This window comes from Ictidomys tridecemlineatus, unplaced genomic scaffold (assembly GCF_052094955.1).
Source record: "Ictidomys tridecemlineatus isolate mIctTri1 unplaced genomic scaffold, mIctTri1.hap1 Scaffold_147, whole genome shotgun sequence".
Classification (NCBI taxonomy): Eukaryota; Metazoa; Chordata; class Mammalia; order Rodentia; family Sciuridae; genus Ictidomys; species Ictidomys tridecemlineatus.
The window spans coordinates 158650-179621 of NW_027521300.1; the positions used below are offsets into that span (position 1 = coordinate 158650).

The 20972-nt window shown below is 44.0% G+C and overlaps 1 protein-coding gene across 1 annotated transcript; it reads left to right on the forward strand.

Moving 5' to 3' along the window:
- The first annotated feature begins 404 nt into the window (after positions 1–404).
- On the forward strand, positions 405–20719 carry LOC144372694 (squalene synthase-like). The gene is made up of 7 exons (XM_078035989.1): positions 405–835; positions 1797–1980; positions 6496–6624; positions 9654–9845; positions 13244–13420; positions 14822–14974; positions 20170–20719. Exons 1-7 carry the CDS (start codon positions 492–494, stop codon positions 20389–20391), a joined length of 1401 nt encoding a protein of 466 aa, XP_077892115.1. The 5' UTR covers positions 405–491; the 3' UTR covers positions 20392–20719.
- Positions 20720–20972: the final 253 nt, after the last annotated feature.

Sequence of the window (20972 nt, forward strand, 5' to 3'; positions counted from 1 at the left end):
GGGGAGATTCTGGCCAAAGTGGGCAGACCCGACATGTGCTGAAGGCGGGCCGGGGCGACCAGGTGTGTCGGTTGGGGGGTTCTGGCTAAAAGGAGCGATGCCAAGACAGACACGTCAGAAAGGCCAGGTCTGGTCGGGAAGCGGATTCGGCGGGGCCTGAGTGATGCTCGGTCCAAGTGAGACTCACCCTCACCGGGAGTAAGAGCAGGCCTGTCCGAGGGGGACCACCGCACTGTGGGTTCCGGAGAGAGCGGGAGGCTGGCAGGACCCGGACGGGGTTGGGGCTGGGGGCGGGGCCGCGGCGCCACTTGCGGCTCCGGGGCGGGGACGGGGCGGGGCGCCACGTGCGGGGCGGGGTGGCCCGCTGGAGCCCTGCTCCGCCTGCGCAACTGGGGTTGGGGTGCAGGGAGCACCTGCCGCGCCCCTCGGTGGGCGCCTCCCAGCTCCGTTGGGGCCTATGGAGGGAAGACTCTCGTGCACCCGCGTTTCCAATGGCCGCAGCCGCCTGCAGCACCAAGGCTATGTCCCTCTTCAAGCGCACCTTGGTGCTGAGCCCTGCCGCGGCGCCCAGGGGCCCTGGCGCTGGCATCTCTCGCAGCTGCCCCTTACCTCCAGCCCCCTGGCCTCCCAAAGATGGGCCTCGGCTGCGGTGCCCAGCGGCCGCCCTCCTTCCCCAGTCCCACTCTCACTCCTGCTCCTCCACGTCTCCGACCGCGGTGTGCCTTCTCTGTCCGCAGGACTCTCTCAGCAGCAGCTTGAAAACTTGCTACAAGTATCTGAACCAGACCAGTCGCAGTTTCGCAGCTGTTATCCAGGCACTGGATGGGGAAATGCGGTGAGTGGCAGAGGCTGCGCTCTGACTCGGGAGAAGAGAGCTTTTCCAGGGGCCTTTGAGTCATTCCAGCAGGGTTTTGTTTTGTTTTTTATTTTTTTCTTTAACTCAGCACTTAGCAGTGCAGTCTTCTTGCCCTGGCTTAGCCAGAAGTAGCCCATCCTGAGTGGAGGAAATGTCTGGAGTGGAGGAGTGAGATGGAAGCGTGCATGTTTACTTTAGAATGCCCTCACAGGCACCTGGCCATCTACTAGTGTCCCTGCAGGCCAGCCCTTTCAGAGAAGCAGTGGGGGATGGTGATGTTTATTAACTTTTTTTAGTCCTGGCAGCTGAACCTGCCCCAGAGCGGCTTAAGCATTTTTCTGGGTTCCCCTTAGGCTACTTTGTATTCTAGCTGCCCTTCCGAACAATCAGAAGCAGATGATACATGTGAATTTTTACCAGTTGCCTTTCTCTATCTATGAGAAGTTACTATGGTTTTTTTGCTTTCTTTTTTACCTCCCAAATATTAGTTGGTTCTAAACATTTGATCTGTTGGCACTAATGCCTAAACATTAGGAAACATGTAACTTTGTTAGATCAAACCTTTGCTCATAGGATATGAAAGAGTCACCCTTTGTATGTGTGGACCTATTCAACCCTCATTGCCGACATTCCCTAACTGCCCATTTTGCCTAATGGCCTACATTAAATGTAGTTGACTCTGGGAGCAGAAGCAACATCTACCTTGTAGGTTTTAAATTTTGTGCCTTATAAATAGCTATAAAAGTATATTACTCTCATTTGAGAAAGGAAAATAAATAAGTTTGTTAAGTATGAAAGGGCTTGGGCTCCTTTCATAGTTCTGTATAGTTAAGGGTGTAGGTGGATTTAGAAAATGGCCTGGTACAAATGACATGTTATCTTAAAACAGATACCTTTGGCTTCTTGTTCTAATACGTTAATAGCCTTCCCTTTTCTGCAGCCACGCAGTATGCATCTTTTATCTGGTTCTCCGAGCTCTGGACACCCTGGAAGATGACATGACCATCAGTGTGGAAAAAAAGGTTCCACTGCTGCACAACTTTCACACTTTCCTTTACGATCCAGACTGGCGGTTCATGGAGAGCAAGGAGAAGGACCGACAAGTGCTGGAGGACTTCCCCACGGTAGCAAAATTACGAGTCTCTTCTGTGTACACGTCATTACCCTGGCAGTGTAGTGTCAGCTGTCCCATGTAGCTGTAGAGGAAGGTAAAGTAAGCAGTCTAAGGCAGCAGGATGTGATGGAGGAGAACCCTGGAGCCAGGTTGTCTGGATTGGAATTCCAGCTCATTCACTGGCGCATAACTTCTCTGTGCCTCAGTTTCTTCATCTGTAAATAGGGGACAATAATATTATCTACCTCATGGTGTTGAGCTTTAGAAGAGTTGGAGTAGGTAAAGCTCTTGAATAGCATTGGCTACTATCCTTATTACATGTATGTTGTTTTGAAGTCAATGTTTATTCTCATGGAAAACTGGATTCAGTTTTTGTGTTGAAAAGGTAGATTGTTAGGCAGGCTTTCACAGTCTCACCTACTGTTATCATGTCACCTGACTTCCCTGAGCCTGGTTGCTTGGGGTTGGTGCTCAGCGCTGGTAGCACCTGTGAGGTGGGAAGTGCAGCTGGGATGAGGGTTGAGCAGCAGGGTGATCCTCTGCCACTTAAAGTTTTATGATCCTGGCAAATTCCTTAATTGCTTTCGACTCAGTGTCCTCATTTTTGAGGATACAGCTGTGAGGTTGAGGAATTTCATACATACAAAGAATTTAGTGCCTGAGACATATTTATTTTTTGGTTTGTTCTCCTGGAACATAATTAAAGCCTTGAGCTTTGAGGATTCCTCAGGTTTATTTTATACAGGTGACTAGGTCCTACTCTTTTAGTGTTGCACATGTCATCACGTAAATATAATAAGTGACTTTTCATTTCCTGTGAGCAAAGGTTTGACTTAACAAAGTCACATGTTTCCTAATTGCTCATAGCAGCCCCCAAAGTTGCCAGAGTTTTAATGAAAGGCAGACCTTATGTTGCTTTTGCTAAGGAAATAAATCTACATATCTGAGTGGGAAAGGGAATAGGCTGAATAGGAGAGTCTATCCCTTAGTTTGAGAAAGACTCCTTTGGGCAGGGGTTACTTCAGATTGTTCATATCTTCAGTGCCAGAGCCCAAAATATATCATAGTATAATGTAGAGAAAGGAAGAAAGAAAAGAGTCTATGGAGAAGGACGGGGTGAGGGAAAGTATTGGTGCTTGGTGCTCAGAGGATGGGTTCCCTCTGACTGGCCTTGGAAATTATAGCGATTCACTGAAGACCTTTGAATTCTGCTAAGGCAGATGTGCTGTAAGCAGTGGTTGCACCCCATTTATAATCAAAGAGTGTTCACCCTTTAAAAAATAATATTGCTAGAGCTGGCCTCCAAAACAGAAAAACAACCTCCCAAACTACTTTTGAGTAGAGTAGATTTATAGTAATTGATTTCTGATCATGAGGTAAATGTCTTAGGTATTATAAAAATAGAAGGCACAAAAATGTAAATGAAAATCATTTGCGGGAGATACCTAGTAAATTTTCAGATACTGTTTCAATGTTTGTAAATGTAAGTATCTTCTTTTGCCTGCAGCATTCCATGGAAAAATAACACTCTGTTTTTGAAAGTTTCATATTTGAACATGAAGTAGCTGAGCCTAGTGGCACAGGACAGCAATTCCAGTGACTTGGGAGGCTGGGGCATGATGATCAGAGGATTGCAAGGCAGAGGCCAGCCTGACATCTTAAAGAGAGATGCTGTCTCAAAATAAAAAGGGCTGGGGGTATAGCTCAGTGGTAAATGCCTTGGGGTTTAATCCCTAGTATCAAAATATGTACACACATCATTCAAACCTGAGTACTCCAGGTTGTTATGAAGATGTATTTGTCAAGACAGGGCAGGTAGAATGTGTTTTAATGAACAAGTTATTAGCTCAAGAGGTAATTTTTGTTTTTATTTTTTTGCCACGCGTGATGTGTGGGCCTCTATTTGTACTCTTCTCCCAGGCTCCGCAGGTTCTAAGAGTAATCCTAAATTGAGCATTCTGACCAAGGGAACTCTGCTTGATGCATGGTTTGTGTCTGGAGTTTGGACTTGCTGCTTTTTGCCTTAGTGAATGTTAGCTGGTATCATTTCAAGCTGGGCTTTCTAGAACTCTTTATATATTATGGATTCAGGTTTACCTTTCTCACATGGAATAAGTAGCAAGCTCAGAATTGTAGAACTCTACCTTTAAATGTAGCTCAAGGAATAGCACTGGGTGGTTTTTAAATTATAATAGCAATACTATCATACATTTATTGAGTAACTTACTAGGAATCTGTACCTAAAAATATTTCATTGTTAATTTACTGTTTGTTATTTTATCTATAATAGTTTTGATAGGCAGGAGGCTCCCTAGAATGTGATGTACCATTAACATCCACAATTGCATAGTTGAGGAAGCAGAAGCAAGCATAAAGAAATTAAGCATTGGGCTGGGGTGGTGGCTCAGTGGTAGAGTGATGGCCTAGCATGTGCAAGGCGCTGGGTTTGATCCTCAGCACCACATAAAAATAAATAAAATAAAGGCATGTGTCCAACAACAACTAAAAATATATAAAAAAGAAAAAAAGAACAAAGAACTTAAGCATCTGCCTAAGATCACTTGTGAAGTTAAGATGCAGAATTGGAATTTGAATCCAGAAGGTTGACCCCAGAGCTCTTGTATTTACATGGCACATTTTACTGCCTCTTTTAAAAGTTCGATGAAACAAAAAACACTTTTTTAAAAATATAGGTGAAGGTAGACATGCCCAGTGTTTCAGTCACAAAGCTCCTAAGGCTTATAATTAGGGAAATTTGTATTTAGGTGTTAATAGAAGCTCCATGCTCCCCTTGCCCACACCTTGGGATTTGTCCTTTGTCCACTATCCAAGGACTCACTGCTGACTCCTGTGTTTCTGTCCTTGGAACAGCTGGAAGTGACCCAAGACCTGGGTATCTGCTGTAATTGTTGGACAGAGCTCCCTGTCGGGTGCATGGGGCTCCCAGCCTCTTCCCAGGGCAGCAGGGTGGCTGGGCGTTGGGGGTGGGGGTGGGGTGGCTGAGTTGCTTGCAGGCTGTGCTTCTTCCTTCAGGCTGCAAGGAAATCAGAGCTCTTCCTGGTCCCTTTTTCCTGGATTTTTTTTCATTTTTTGAGTTACATAATATGTAATAAATACAAAAATGTTGCTGAAGGGAATAGGTCAGATTTAGAAGTGGAAGTGTGTACAGTGTTTGTGTTTTGGAATTTAAGCTCCTGCCCTCCTTGGCCTGTCCTCTTATAAATAGAAATGCCCTGGCCAGGAGCTATGGAGAGTCAGGGATTCATATAACCCTGGGTAGAGTTGCTAGTTTGTTTCCCTTCACCCTAGGAAGTACCTTTTGGCTTTGACTTGGAGCAGCTGTTCTGAAAAGAAGGGATTTTTCCTTGTGGCAGTGTTGGGAGGCGAGGGGATGGTGGGGGTGTGTGCTGGGGATTGAAGTCAGGTGTGCTTTAGGACTGAGCTAAACCCCTAGCCCTTTTTGTTTTTTATTTTGAACAGGGTCTTGCTGAATGCCCAGGTTGGCACAAACCTGCATTAGCCTCTGGAGCACCCAGATTGGTTTAGTGGGTCCTTTGGGTTTAACAATTGATATTCCTCAGGGAAATCTGATAGGACCTCAGGCTTCTCAGTCGCTGTGTCCCTTAGGCCAGCTGGTGCTTCCTTAAGCCCTTAAGTTTAGGTGCTTCCTGAGGAAGTTTTTCTAACCTTTCTGTAAACACAGGCCAAATAAATCTCATACTTGTGCTCTTTAAGAGCATCTGTTCATTGTTGGCAGTGTTGTGTCAGCTCAGTTAATGTTTCTTAGCATTTTATTTAAGAAGTTCATGGTGCTTTTAGATTGTATTTTGATAACCACTAAACAGTTCTTTGAACTTTAAACTTAAATAAAATATTTGTGTAATAGCCAGGTTTAGTGGCAGGTAGTCCCATTGACTCAGGAGGCTGAGGCAGGAGAAGATCAAGTTTAAGGCCAGCCGGGGAAAGTAGCAAGACCCTGTCTCAAAATTAAAAGTGGAAAGGGCTGGGGATTGGGGATATAACTTGGTAGAGTATCCCTGGGTTCATTCCCTGGTACTGCAAAAAAAAAAAAAAAAAAAAAAAAGAAAAAAGAAAAGAAAAAAGAATTTGTGCAGTAGAAATAATTTTAAAAGAAACAAGACGGGCTGGGGTTGTGACTCAGTGGTAGGGCACTTGCCCAGCACATATGAAGCATTGGGTTTGATCCTCAGCACACATAAAAATAAATAAATAAAATATTTTTTTAAAAGAAAGAAATATCAGCACTACTTTTCTATGTTAGAGCCTGGGCTTGGGAAAAATTACTGGGCGGCAGACCTGCTATTAATGGAGTTGTTCAAGGAATTCAAAGTGTGGCCTTAGAGTGAGGAAGGCACTGCAGCTTCGTGGTATAAATTGAGAACTGATGATGGGAAGTGGGTCCTGCTCCTCACTAGAGCCCAGCTTTTTACAAGAGCACAGCTTTCTGTTTGGTACATGAAAGTACAGAATTTTTGTTTTCTATTTTTTACGATTTCCATTTCAGATCTCCTTGGAGTTTAGAAATCTGGCTAAGAAATATCAAACAGTGATTGCTGACATCTGCCAGAGAATGGGAACTGGAATGGCAGAGTTTTTGGATAAGAACGTGACCTCCGAACGGGAGTGGGACAAGGTCAGTGTCTCTGTGAAATAGGGTCTGTGGGTGGTACCTGAAATGGAACTGGCCGTCTTTTATGGTTAAGCTCAGAATGAGGACAAAGTTGTCCACCAGTTCCAAGTTTTCCGATTTCATCTGTTTAATTTGAATGACTCCTCGTAAACACTTAAAAGGGGCTTAAAGTTTAATGTTCTGTCTATGAAATTATCCAAGCCCTAGAGAGCTTACTACTAAATGAGGCCCAAGTAGATTTAACTTGTCTTCAAGGGTACTTAGAAAAGTACCCTTGAGCTTAGAAAATTGTATCTGATTTGGTGTGAAGATTAGGTAAATGGCCAAATTATGTCATGTAATATGGAAATATGAGTAGTTTTCAAATTTTAAAAATAAAGGTTTTTGTTAATTTTTTTTACTGTGTATGTACATTAGTTGGTATCTGAGTTATTTTCAGTCCTATCTTAAATATTTTAAACTCAGTGCCAGCTTGGCCAGTTTGTTTCTGAGACATCCCTGTCATTTATACTGCTATATAATGTGTCCATTTCCTTAGAAACAAAGAACAGCTCATGAGAATGCAGAGCTATTAATTTTGGATTGCACCTAATATCTGTTTCTTCCTTTGTTACCATCTCCTTATGGAAAGAAGGAACCTGGGGCCTGGTGGCATAGCTAAGTGGTAGAGTGCTTTCCTGGCATGTGTGAGGCTCTGGGTTCAATCTCATTGCTAGAAAAGATAAAAAGAATTAAGACACTTGGAGATGCTTCCAACTTTCTTTACACCCTCCCTCAATTTGTGTGATGTTATTGACCTGGTCCATCTTGGGTCACTATGACACAATACCAGCGATTGGGTAATGTATAAAGATATAAAATTTATTTCTCACGGTTCTGGAGGCTGGGAAAGTTCAAGGGACCTGTGTCTGGTGAGGGCTTTTTGCTGTGTCAAAATGTGGTGGAAAGCAAGGGATTGACCTAGCAGCCTCTAGCTCTTTTATAACTGGTGTTGATGCACGTATGAGGGCAGAGCCTTCATGCCCAGACACCTTCCATTAGATACCCCTGCAACCCTGTTGCACTGAAGATTGTTTCCAACACATGCTTTTTGTGGGGACACATTCAATCCATAGCAATTATAGAAGAACATACCTGGAAACTGAACTGCCAGAAACTCCCCCACCCCAGGGGTGAGTGCATCTTCCTCAGCAGACAGAAGTAGCTGGAAGGGCTGTGAGGATAGATGGTATAGCAAATACAATCATAGTAGCTTTTATTTGGACAGAGCTTGCTCCTGCCCAGCAGCTGTGTGCCTTGTAGGCTAGGCTGGCCTGGAGGTGAGGGAGAGCTCATCTGGGCAAGGGGATGTGCTTGGCTGCAGGGGCCAAACGGAACATAAAATACGAGGCAGGGGTGGAGTGGCTTGTCCAGTTTTCCACAGGAATGGTGCTTGTGAGACCTACATGTCACCCCTGTGGAAGCAAGGACATTTAAAAAATCTAGATTTTGCATATTTTGTACCTCTACTAGGGCTTTAATTAGAATCTCAAGAGAGACACTGCTACATATTCATTGAGTCAGTGGGTCCAAAGTTTGGCCCATTCATTTTTGCACCTTAAAACTTGATGGAGAGGGCTGAGGATGTGGCTCAGTGGTGGAGTGCTTTCTGAACATGTGTGAAGTCCTGGGTTTGATTCTTGGCCCTGCAGAAACCAGAAAAACTTTATGGAAATGTCTGTGAAACTGCTGATTTATGCTGAGTTAACAGGTGCATGCTTGGTGCTAGAACTTAAGTTTCTGAATTTAAAAATGAAATTGAAACTCCTTTTGGCCAAGGCCCATCCCGGGTTATCATGTAGTAACTCCTTCTCTGCAGTGCGGATCTACTGTTGCATAGCAGTTCTGATTAGATGAAATTGGATATTTTAAGATTTTTTATATCTCTGCTTGTATACAAAGTATATTCACACCAATTCGTGTTTTCATATGTGTACTTTGGATAATGATGTCCATCACATTCCACCATCATTTCTAACCCCTTGTCCCCTCACTTCCCCTCCCACCCCTCTGCCTTATCTAGAGTTCGTCTAATCCTCCTATGCTCTCCCACCCTACCCCACTATGAATCAGTCTCCTTATATCAGAGAAAACATTCAACATTTGTTTTTTGGAATTGGCTGACTTCACTTAGCATTATCTTCTCCAACTCCATCCATTTACCTGCAAATGCCACGACTTTATTCTCTTTTATTGCTGAGTAATATTCCATTGTGTATATATATCACATTTTTTTTTAATCCATCTACTACTTCAGCCAATCTTTACTCCTTCTAGATTCTTCTTGTCTGAAAACACATCTCAAGTGCTTTCTCCTCATTTTGTTGTGTCCTTGATTCGTCTCTGGCCTTTTTCTCTTCCTATTGACTGCCCAGAGAGTGTACCTTCTTTAACTACTCTTTTAAAATTGCCTAATAGATATTCATTTCACATAAAGGTATTGCATTTAGATGTCTTGAAACACCCTTTTCAAGGGAGGATAGCTTTGATAACCTGGTTTCAGGAAGAAAATTCTTTGACAGTTAAGAATTACATGTGCTAAGTTTTAGTGATGCTAAAGCCTGACTCTTAAGCTGGGAGACTTGCTTTTGAATCCCTGGCCCTCTGCTGCACGGATGAGTGATCTTATCAATGGACTCTACCTGCCTCAGTTTCTTCATCTGTGAAGCCAAGGTAGCAAGAGTAGGCACTACATGAGGTGTTTATGAAGATTGCTCATGCAGGGTGCTCATGTTAGCAGTGTTAGCACATGGTGGAGGTATTTTGTTCTTAAACATTCATTCCTATTAGCCAGAGATACAGGATTGGTATTAAATCTTTAGTGCACAGTTCTTACATGTACATGTGTATATGTTTGTGTTTTTTAATCAAAGTAAGAGCTTGTACAATATTTGGAACAGGCTTTTTTTTTTTTTTTTGTAGCCAACGATATCCAGCATTTCCATTTCAGTGAAAATTTCATATTAAAAGACTTTAAAAATCATCTTTTGCAGTACTGTCACTATGTTGCTGGGCTGGTGGGAATTGGCCTTTCTCGTCTGTTCTCGGCCTCAGAGTTTGAAGACCCTGTAGTTGGTGAAGACGTAAACCTTGCAAACTCTATGGGACTATTTCTGCAGAAAACAAACATCATTCGTGATTATCTGGAAGACCAGCGAGAAGGAAGAGAGTTTTGGCCTCAGGAGGTAACAGATTCTGGGTATTTGGGGGGAAAACTATTTTAAACACTCTGAAAACAAATCATGAAGCCCTGTGTTTACAAATGGCAGAAACAAGAGACCTGCTGCTTCAGGCATCATTGGAGCTGGTGAGGAAGAGGTCAGGGTTCAGTTTGTTCAGTGAATGGCAGGAGCCAGGACTAGCCTGGTCATTGGCCGACTCCCCTCTTTCTCTCAGTGAACTGGCTCCCAGTGGTGGATGTAGCATAGGTACACTAGCTTAGCCACAGATTTCTTAGGAAGGACTTGGCTCTTGGGCTTCTTCTAAATCTGTTCCTATAGCCAGAGGGCTGAGTCCTCTAGTTGACATACTGAAGAGGTCTTCCCAGTCACATGGTCTTTTACATACTCAGTCTGAGTTCAGGGTGGTTTAAACATAAATTTTTATTAGGTGGAAGACTGAGCATTTACCTGTGAACTATCTGTTCTTATCTCCTTGCCCATTTTTCTATAAGGTGGCTAGCCTTAACTTTTAGAAGTTCTTTTCATATTAGGTATGTAAATGTATCATCTATAGTATAAGCTACCAATATTTTCCTACTTTTTGTTTTTTGTCTTTTGTTTTTGCAATACTGGGGATTGAAACTGGGGGCATTCTATCAGTGAGCTGCATCCTCAGTCCATTTTATATTTTGAGACAGGATCCTGATTAGTTGCTCAGTCTGGCCTTGAACTTGCACTCCCCCTGCCTCAGCCTTCCAAGCAGTTGGGACTACAGGCCTGCACCACTGCACTTGGCCCTCTCCCTCTTCTTGCCACAGACCTCTTCTGGTGTTTTAATAAGCTTGTGGCCAGGTCTTTATGATCTGAATTTGATATGCCCATGCATCCATGTGCTTCTTATTAATTTGGTAAGTCTGCAGATGGTCATTTTTATTGGCATAATTTATCAGTTTAAACCTTATAGCTGTACCAGGCAGATGGTGGTGGTTGACTTGTTCAAACAAAGTGGTGTATGTAAAGTCTTTCTGCCTCAGCACTTCAACTCAAAATGGAGTACTTATTACAGTCTACTGCTTTACAAAGTGGAGTAACTCAGGTTTAGGCACAGCTTTGGAAACTGCTGTTCCGTACATGATGGAGTAACTCAATAATGCCATCTGCTTTCCATTTATTTATTTTTGTACTGGGGATTTAATCCCTGAGGGTGGTTTACCACTGATCTACATCCTCAGCCCTTTTTATTTTTTATTTTGAGACAAAAATCTCAGTAAGTTACTGAGGCTGGGCTTGAACTTATGATCTGTCAGTCTCCTAAGTCACTGAGATTACAGATGTGTGCCCTATGCCCAGCTCACAATGTTATATAAATTTTGAATCATAAAGTTGATCATTATATTCAAGTCATTAGTATGATACTGTGATTTATGAGAGATGTACATTTGGACTAAGGCAGGAGGATTGTAAGTTCAGGGCTGGCCTGGGGAACTTAGTGAGACCCTCAGCAACTTAACAAGATCTTGTCTCAAAATAAAAAATAAGAGGAATAGGGTATGGCTCAGTGATAGAGTGTTCCTGGTTGAATCCCTTTTACTGAAAAGAAAGAAAATAAATATTTGGTCTATGTCAGTTTTCTGGCACACTGCTCCTAAAACCTATGGAATCTCCCAAGAGATAAGTTTTCTTAATATGCTAATGAGACTGAATGGAGCAACCATTTGCCAAGGGATACAACATGTGATTAGAAGGTTGTAGGTTGAGTTGATCCCAGTGGCTAATGATTTAATCCATCATCCTGTATAAGGAGCTTCCCTAAAAACCCACAGGACTGGGATCAGATAGCTCCTTAGCTATAGGTGGCACCCTAGAGGTCATGCAAACCCCTTCTCCCACATGTCTCCAAATGCATTTCTGACACCTGGCTGTTCATCTGTGTCCTTCATAATACTAAACCATGAAACATAGTGCTTCCCTGAGCTCTGTGAACCACTCCACTAAACTACACCTAAGGAGGGTATTGTGGGAACCCCATTTCATAACCAGTTGGTCACAAGTCTAGGGGGCAGTCTTTTGAAGTGACCTGTGGGATCTGAAGCCCTCTCTGGGTAGAGATGGTTAGAACTGACTCCACTACAGGACACCCAGTTGGTGTGAAGTTGGAAGCCTTCTGGAACTGTGTTTCTGGGGAGGCTGGTTCTGAGGGAGGGACACAGGTCACCTGGGATGTGTTCCTGTGGGGCCTTTCAGTTTATAAGAATGCCAGGGATGCAAACAGCAAAATCCAGAGTGTAGGAAATCTGTCAGGCCACGGGGCAAGAAAAAGAACGAGAGAGACCCTGAAGGTTGAGACTTATGACACCCACCGTAGCCAGTGGTGGGTCTTGTTTAGATCCTCATTTGAACAAACAAGGGGAGGGGAAGTTAGAGAATCGGGGAATTTGAATACTATTGTTTGTTAAATATTAATATTATATTTTAAATATACAATAAAGTTTCCTTATCTTTTGGGAATTCATAATAAAGTACTTATGAAATGATACATTATGGTTTTACTTTAAAATAATTCAGGAGTTGGGGGTATAGATAGAACAAAATTGGTCACATGTCCATTGTTGAGGTTGGATGATGGGTAAAATGAGGTTTCATTAAGCAGTTTTTTCCATGTTCCACAGAACAGTTTACTACCATCAATCTTCTTCATTATTTAAGTGCAAATTAAGAATGTATAGCAAATTTGACTTTTAGTAGAATCTTCTAGTCTTTTTAGGCCTAGTCATTTATTTTGAGGAAGTTAAAGAATTACCTAAGAATAAAAGTTACTCTCCAAAGAATCCTAGATAGTGTCACTAAAGATCATCAAACCAAAATAAATTAATTAATTTAAAATTCATCAAACCAATCTCACTGGAATTGATATTTTTTGACTTTCAAGTTTGTAAGATGCAGAGAGGTAATGTTCCTGGAGGGCAGACCCTTCCGTTTGTCCTATTTGTGCTTGCTCAATAGCATTCTTACGAGATCAGGAATGGAGTGTTAATCTTTCATTATTTTGAGGCCTGGTTGTCCTGAATGGTAACATGTAGTTTGTAGGGCTGCCGTAGCTGATTGTGTACATAGCTGGGCTTGTTCGGGACTCAGCTGACATCTTCCAGCTGCAGGAGGCTCTTTAAGTGAGTCTAAGGCGTTGCTTAGTGCCTGAGTCCTGGGTGTCTCTAAGGGACACCTTCCCAGTGTGCACTGTGATTGGCCTTGACTGCTATCAGATGTCTTAGATCAGGCTCCATTTCTATGAGAAATGAATCAGTAGTGAAGAGACCTGATCACAGAGCCGATTCACAAAGCCACTTTTTTTTTGATTTCTTAATGTCATCTGTAAATTCTCCCGTGCACGCGTTGACTTGTTCTTTAATCTCTGTATCTGGTAGGTTTGGAGCAGGTATGTTAAGAAGCTGGGGGATTTTGCTAAGCCAGAAAACATTGACTTGGCGGTGCAGTGCCTGAATGAACTGATAACTAATGCCCTGCACCACATCCCTGATGTCATCACCTACCTGTCAAGACTCCGGAACCAGAGTGTGTTTAACTTCTGTGCTATTCCACAGGTATGGGTTGGGGCTCCTCTTGGTGTGTGTAGAAGTGGGGGCTGAAGGGAGTGGAGCACTGGTAAGGGGGTGGAGTGCAACCGACTCTTCTGTACTCGGGGACAGTATTCCTTAGCGGGTGACTCCAGTGTGTCTCCTCTTGCTGGAGAGCAGGCAGTGACTTGCAGTGACTCACAGTACCCCTTTGCCTCCCGGCACTACATTCAGCTCAACCTCAAGGTTAAGTCTGCTCATTTCCAGAACCAACCTTCTGAATTCACTTTTTGCCCCTTAACTATTCTAAACTAGCTAGATTCTTATGGTCAACAGTTTAATCAAGGGCTTTAGTGTAGATTTATTGGGAATTCAGGGTAAAACTTAAGTGAAGCTGTTATTATTTTTAAAAATCTTTATTAAACACCTAATATTTCTGAACTTTTCTAGACTTAGGATAACAAATCCTGATCTGTCGATCTGGCCCCTTGATGTTCTAGGAGTTTGCTCCTGTTAATTGCCTTCACCAGTTATTTCAGTTATTGACTCAAGTTTAACTGAAGAAAGTGAAAAGATCTAACTAGTTTAGAAATTTGGTTTGATTTTGTTCTACTCTGACTACTTTCAAATGGTAGTTGGAACTAAAATCTGCATGTCTGTCTAAATCTGCCCCATTATCCTAAAATAATTTGCTGTTCAGAATAGGAAATCGTACCCTCCTATTGTTTTTCTTCCTATTCATTATTTTGTGTGGTGTAGAGCATTGAACCCAGGGTGCTCTGTCACTGAACCCACATCCTCAGCCCTTTCTATTTTTTATTTTGAGACAGTGTCTTACCAGTTGCCTAGCTGTCCTTAAACTTGTGGTCTTCCTGCCTCAACCTCCTAAGTAACTAGGACTGTGAAGATTCGGAAGGGGCAGGTACCCACTATACCCTGGCACCTCATAGTAATTTTTTAAAAAATTTTTTCTTTTTTTAAAGAGAGAGAGAGAATCCTTCAATATTTATTCTCTAGTTTTCGGCGGACACAACATCTTTGTATGTGGTGCTGAGGATCGGACCCGGGCCGCACGCATGCCAGGCGAGCATGCCACCGCTTGAGCCACATCCCCAGCCCATAATTTTTAATATTTTAATAATTATGTTCATTGTAGTAAAAAATGTAAAATTCTTTCCAGATATTATTTTGACCGTATTTCAGATCTAGTGACCCATTGCTCTAGCATGGAGTATGACAGATTAACATTTTTTCCAAATAAAATGATAACTTTTGTTGTTGAATTACAGAATAATCTGAAACTGCAGAAGTGCTTGATCTTGTGTGTGGTTGAGAAAGGAGGGGTGGGAAGGCAGAAATCTGGGCGCTCTCTTGGTCAGTTGCTCACAGCTCTCACTTGGCCTTCTCACCTTGTCCTGCTGTCTCTAGGTGATGGCCATTGCTACCTTGGCGGCCTGCTACAATAATCAGCAGGTGTTCAAAGGGGTGGTGAAGATTCAGAAGGGGCAAGCAGTGACCCTGATGATGGATGCCACCAACATGCCAGCTGTCAAGGCCATAATATACCAGTATATGGAAGAGGTGGGTTTTGTTTAGCTCCCTGGATAATTTGTAGCTACTTTATGATTTAGATAATGTCACTGTTCACACATACCATGTTTGGAAATTAGATGATCCTAACACCTCGCTCTGCTATGGCATGAAGAGACAGGAGTTGGTATCCTTTATGTACAGGAGCTGAGCTGCTGGTTCTGGGCAGCACAGGACCCTGGTGAGAAGAGGTCCATGAAGCAAGACATAAGATGGAGCTTCTGGGTAGAATTTTTTTTTTTTTTTGTAGTGCTAGGGATAGAACCCAAGGCATTGTGCATACTGGGTAGTGCTCTACCACCGAGCTACGCCCCCAGCCCCAAGAGCTGGGAGGTGAGGTTTAGACCAATCAGACTTCCTGTTTCAAGGGTGAGTAACGTGAAGGTGATGCTTGTGTAAGCTAATGGAGCACGTGGCTGAGTGGATCCGTGCTCTAGTCCAGGTTGTTCCGTCACATCACAGGGCTCAACTGGAAACCATGGAAGAGAATTCAGCCAAAACAGAACCATCAAGTTGCAGTCTTTTGCAAGTCTTGTTTTCAAATGCCACAACCAACCTATTAGATAAAGTATACCCATTCAAGCCAAATCTTCAACTGTGGAGGGTTTGACTAGCTTCACAACGGTTTTCTAGGAGGCTGGATCTGGGGCGCTCTCTTGGTCAGTTGCTCATAGCTAGACTGTAGCCCTGAGATTACTGGTTCTCGGTGGCAGTGATCTGCCCGCCTTTCACCAGGGACGATGGGAAACTTCTGGGGATGGTTCTTATTGTCATGCCTGGTGTGTGTGTGTGTGTGTGTGTGTGTGTGTGTGTGTGTGTGTGTGTGTGTGTGTTGGGGGAGGTGCTACTGGAATGGGGTGGAAGCCGTGGTCCCTGGATATGATCTTACTGAGGTGCAAGTGAAGGCCCTGCTCCTTCCTCCCCTGCTGCGCTGGCCCCCAGGGCTGCTCTCAGCAGCTGTCACCGCCGCCCTACAGGTGCTGGGCAGCTCTGCTCTTTGCTCGGATTTCTTTACAGGTCGCACGTGCTTTTGTATTTCCTCCTCCTCGTGTTTCCCACCTGACCCCAGCATTTCTCCCGGGAGTTCCTCTGTAGGAGTGCTAAGAGAAGACCAGATATATTTTTTAAAAAATATTAAAATTCCTGAAGTAACCAAAAATTGCTACAATCACTGTGTGGTTCACCATATTATGTCTCATTTATTTTGAGCTTCCTAATAAGTGGGTGCTTATTGATATCAAGGAAATGGAGCTAGAGCCATAATTTGGATCCAGGTCTGATTAGAGATTGGGTGATCTGGACTACAGTTCCCAGGGGTTCATTTACCCTTTCTCAACAGAATTGTGCCATTTTAAGCACTATTTCTTCATTTTATATAAATTAGAAACATGTTAAGTAGTATGCAGTTCAGAGATTCTTTTTGTATTCTGATCACTAATTTTAGAAAACAATTTTTAAAAATTTTATGGGGAGCTAGTATGTACCAAGTCCTGGTTTTGATCCCCAGAATCTTTAAAAAAATTTTTTTAAAAAAGGCAGTTGCACTCCTGTGTTAAAGTTCATATTTCACTTGGGTTGCCCTTTACTGTTAGCAATGCAGTTTGTGACTCATGGCTTGGAGGCCAAGGTGGACGGATTGTGATTGGCTGACCTCCTGATTTGTAAGTTCGGTCTCACAGGAATTCAGCTGCTTTTGCAATTTAAGGACACAATTGGATAGCTGTAACAGGGTGGCCCACAAAGCTAAAAAATAGATCTGGCCCTTTAGGAGAAAGTTGACTGACCTCTGATCTAGGGCATTAGTCGTTCTGTTTGAACTGCCCTTGAGAAACTCAGGGTAATTTGAAGGAAATGCTAATACTTAAGTTGATTTGATAGAGAAATATCTGTGAAGATGTGTGAGTCTGAAGCGTAGAATCTGATAATGGTTTTAGTGTCAGCATTTGGGACATTTTCAAATGAAGTTTGACATGAAGACTTGTGTGAAGTCCACCTTTGCTGGTGTCCAGATGTTCACTGATCCTGTTTCTCTTCACTGAGTCTGCCCTCTGCAGTATGAAAGGACACGCTTCTGCTCTGTGGACTCCGTGCTTGGCCATAGCGGGTGTGCACCTGGAAGAGGCTCCTCAGAGCTTCTCCTTGCACACCTCTGAACTTGCCTAAGGGGGTGGAGTGAACACCCAGGGGCTCCTGAGCAGGTGGATGGACACTGCTTCCAGGCCCTCATCCGGCCCTTGCTTCAAGCCGGCCTGCGCACTGTCAGCCCAGGAGGCGGGGAGAAGGTCAGCCTGTGTTTTGGGTTAGCAGAAAATGTGCTGGCAAGCAGCCAGAAGTGCTCGTTCCCCTCTTGGCCAGGGAGCCTTAGTCTTCTCATGGAAGCTTGCTGCCCCTGTGCCCTGTGGGTACACGAGGGCATCACAGGCTCTAGAGCCCTCGTTGACTAGAAACTGGTGCTTGGCACAGTGGCACATGACATGATGATGGTTTCTCTCCTGGAAACCCTTTTGCTCTCCTGCTTCTATCACCGTCTCCTCTTCAGCCTTTGCCTCTGCCTGCTCCCGGCCTCTCTGGCTTCTCTTCCATCTGCAGTGCTGCCAGAGTTCCGGCCTGATCTCCCTCTTTCCTTACTGACAGATGCTCTCTGGCTGCTGTGGCAGCTCCCCACACTGAGTGCAGCTCACTCCTGCCAAGAAACCACCATCAGATTCTGCTGCTCGAGACTCACGAACCTTCAGAGCTATTTCTCTGTCAAATCAGCTGAAGTGTTAGCATTTCCTTCAGAATGCCTTGAGTCCCTAGGACAACTTCAAACAAAATAGCTGATGTCCTAGATCAGAGGTCAGCCGGCTTTCTCTTAAAGGGCCCAAAAATATAACTTTCTGGGCCATTTTTATCTTTTTTTTTGTCACTCAGTTCAGACCTGGGGTAGGAGCTTTAAGGTTTTTGGTTGGTTGTTTTGGTGAATGACATTGCAGTACACCCAATTTTAGAATCCTGGGGGCATCCTAGAGTTCTTTTCTCCCTAGTCCTATATGTAAGCAGTCCCTAGGTCTAGCCTTATCTGTCTTTATGCTTTCATGTCAGTCAGAAGGTTGTGTGCTTTACCCTCAGACCTAGCAATTGTAGCCTTTATTCTACAGAAACCTGCAGACAGTATTGAAGAATGTCTGTGTGTAGCCTTTGTCTTGAGTCAGTTCTAATTGGCAGGTGTGTTAGCTCTCCCTCACTATAATAAAATACCTGAGGTAATTATTTAATTAAATCATAAAGGTTCACTCTGGCTCTGTTTTGGAGATTCCAGTCCATGCTTGGCCTCATTATCTCAGGCCTGTGGCAAGGCCACACATCATGGCAGGAGTATGGTGGGATAAAGCACCTCTTTTATATCCAGAGCCAGGGAACAAAAGAAGAAGACTAGACTAGGTCCCACAGTCCCCTTAGGGGGCACACCCTCAGTGACCTAAGAACCTCACTAGGCCCCAGCTCCACAGGCCTTTGGGGACTTTAGATATTCAAAGTAGGCAGTAGAGAATTTATTATACGTGACACATTCATGTTGAGAAGATTGTGATTAAAAAAAAAGGCATTTTGTAAAATGGAGTGAAAAAAATCAAATTATAGAAAAATGTTGACCCTAGTTTTTAAATTACACATGTAATTTCATGTGTATGATATGCATTCACATTTATACATAACTCTAGATGATGTATTTTTATACGTGGTGACTTATGGGTTTATCGGTAGGCTTGCAGGCCATAATGTATATGTCAGCCGGTGGATGAGGAAGACTGGGGGCTTTGACTTTTTTTTCGGTACTGGGAATTGAACCCAGGGGTGCTTAACACATGAGCCACATCCCCAGCTCTTTTTAATGTTTTATCCAGAAACAGGGTCTCACTGAGTTGCAAGTGCCTCGCTAAGTTGCTGAGGCTGGCTTTGAACTCATGATCCTCCTAACTCAGCCTCCTGAGTTGCTGGGATTACAGGTGTGTGCCACCACAGCTGGCTCCCAACTTTTTCTTTTGTGCTGCTATCACAAGCAGAATTTCATTGTCTCTATTTTATAGAAATTAATGTTAGTGTCTTCCCTCACCTGATTTTCTCTCTAGTTATCTTTCATATCACAATACCTGACATTAGCTATCATTAGCTTGTTGCTGCAGGCATATTCTTTTATTTCCTCATTGTATTAAATTCCCACTGTGTTTTTGGAGGATAAGGGTGGCAAGAATAGAAGACATCTTTGTAAAAAATACCCATCATATAAAGAAAATTTGGGGTAATGATTTTATTTAAAACGTACCTGTTGTGTCTTCTCCGCTGTGTGCAGACCTGGGTCAGAACATTATGACTTCCACTCATAACCTTCTACCTGGCTTCTCAGTTCCATTCAGTATTTGCTGAGGGCCTACTGTGTGACAGGCACAGTACAGAGCTAGAGATCAGAAGGTGAATGAGAGAATCAGTCTAGTAGGGGAGATCTGTTCCAGTGTGTTGTTTCCACGAAAGTGATAAGGTCAGAGTTTGTCTAGGAGAGTGACTCTTAGCCCAGCCTGCAGGTGCGGGGAGGGATAGTACGGGAGCTAGGATGTGGAGGTGCATCTGAGAGAGGGTGTGGGAGGGGAGAAGGCAGCAGGAGTCTCCAGTAGAGCCGGGCGCTGTGGCGCATGCCTGTAATCCCAGCAGCTCGGGAGGCTGAGATAGGAGGATCACAAGTTCAAAGCAGCCTCAGCAAAAAAAAAAAAAAAAAAGTGTGCCTTGCATTCATGAAGCAGAGGAGCACAGTGGCCTCCGCTTGGAAGGTGTGTGCCCTGGCCGTGGTGCCTCATGTTCACTGAAGGAGCTCAGACTCTTCCAGAGGTGAGGGTATGGAAAGGTTTCAGTCTCTCTGTGAACAGACTGGGCTCAAGCAGAGAGGCAGGAACTCAGCATGGGACAGCTGAGGTGACTGACCAAGGCCTGGCCTTGAGCAGTAATGGAGGGCAGTGTGTGGGGGGGTGGACACTGCAGTGCTTCAGACACGGCAGTGAGGGGGCAGGTTACTTCCACGTTCTCTGGGCCTGTTTCCAGGTCGCTGAGCAGGCGGAACGTGCCTGCCTGTTGAGGACTGCTGTAAGAGGTGACCACAGGAAATGCTAAAGCACTGGACGCCTTCCGTGGCACTCACAGCTTTTCCTCTTCAACAGATTTATCACAGAATCCCCAGCTCGGACCCGTCCTCCAGTAAAACCAGGCACATCATCTCCACCATCAGGATGCAGAATCTTCCCAACTGCCAGCTGATCTCCCGAAGCCACTACTCCCCGCTGTACCTGTCCTTTGTCATGCTCTTGGCTGCCCTGAGCTGGCAGTACCTGAGCACCCTGACCCAGGTCACAGAAGACTATGTTCAGACGGGAGAGCACTGACTGGGAGCTGTTGGGAGCCGCCGTTCGCGTGCGACGGAGTCACCGTTCTCAGGGGTGGATGTTGGCTTCCCTTTATGTTTTTTTATTCCTACTTTAATCCCTCAAAGAACTACTTGGACCTTCACAGACTGAAATACAGAATTTAAAAGACTATGGGCCTTGCCCTCAGCAGGCTGTGCTTGCAAGTCCCGGTCACCCTGCTGCACCGGGGGACGGCAGGGATCTCCCTCAGCGAGGCCTGGCTGCAAGAATGATTAAATGTGTTTATGTTTAATTTGAAGCAACCTTTGAATACTGTCAGTAGAAAATGAAGTGACTTTTCCTTGTGTCTGGTGCCTGGTTTTCCCCTCATTCTGTTCCCTCTAGTTGGGCTGAACGTGGTAGATGTGAATGCAGAGTTCTAGTTGTTTCCTAAGAGTGCAGACTTGCCTCTACACAAGGATGCAGGGAATAAAGTCTTGGCATTATTTTCTCATTTGAAAGGGCCCTTCAGTAGAGGTGTTTCTGGATATTTACAGTAATAGGTGCAATTGCTCTCTGTCTAGTGCAGTTCACCTGAGCCCACTTGACCATGGGATAGA

Excerpts from the sequence above, each read along its gene's own strand:
- LOC144372694 (XM_078035989.1), top strand. The coding sequence starts at position 492 with ATGGCCGCAGCCGCCTGCAGCACCAAGGCTATGTCCCTCTTCAAGCGC. Across the intron at positions 6,625-9,653 it reads CCGAACGGGAGTGGGACAAG|TACTGTCACTATGTTGCTGG; the intron begins GTCAGTGTCTCT and ends CATCTTTTGCAG. Across the intron at positions 13,421-14,821 it reads ACTTCTGTGCTATTCCACAG|GTGATGGCCATTGCTACCTT; the intron begins GTATGGGTTGGG and ends TGCTGTCTCTAG.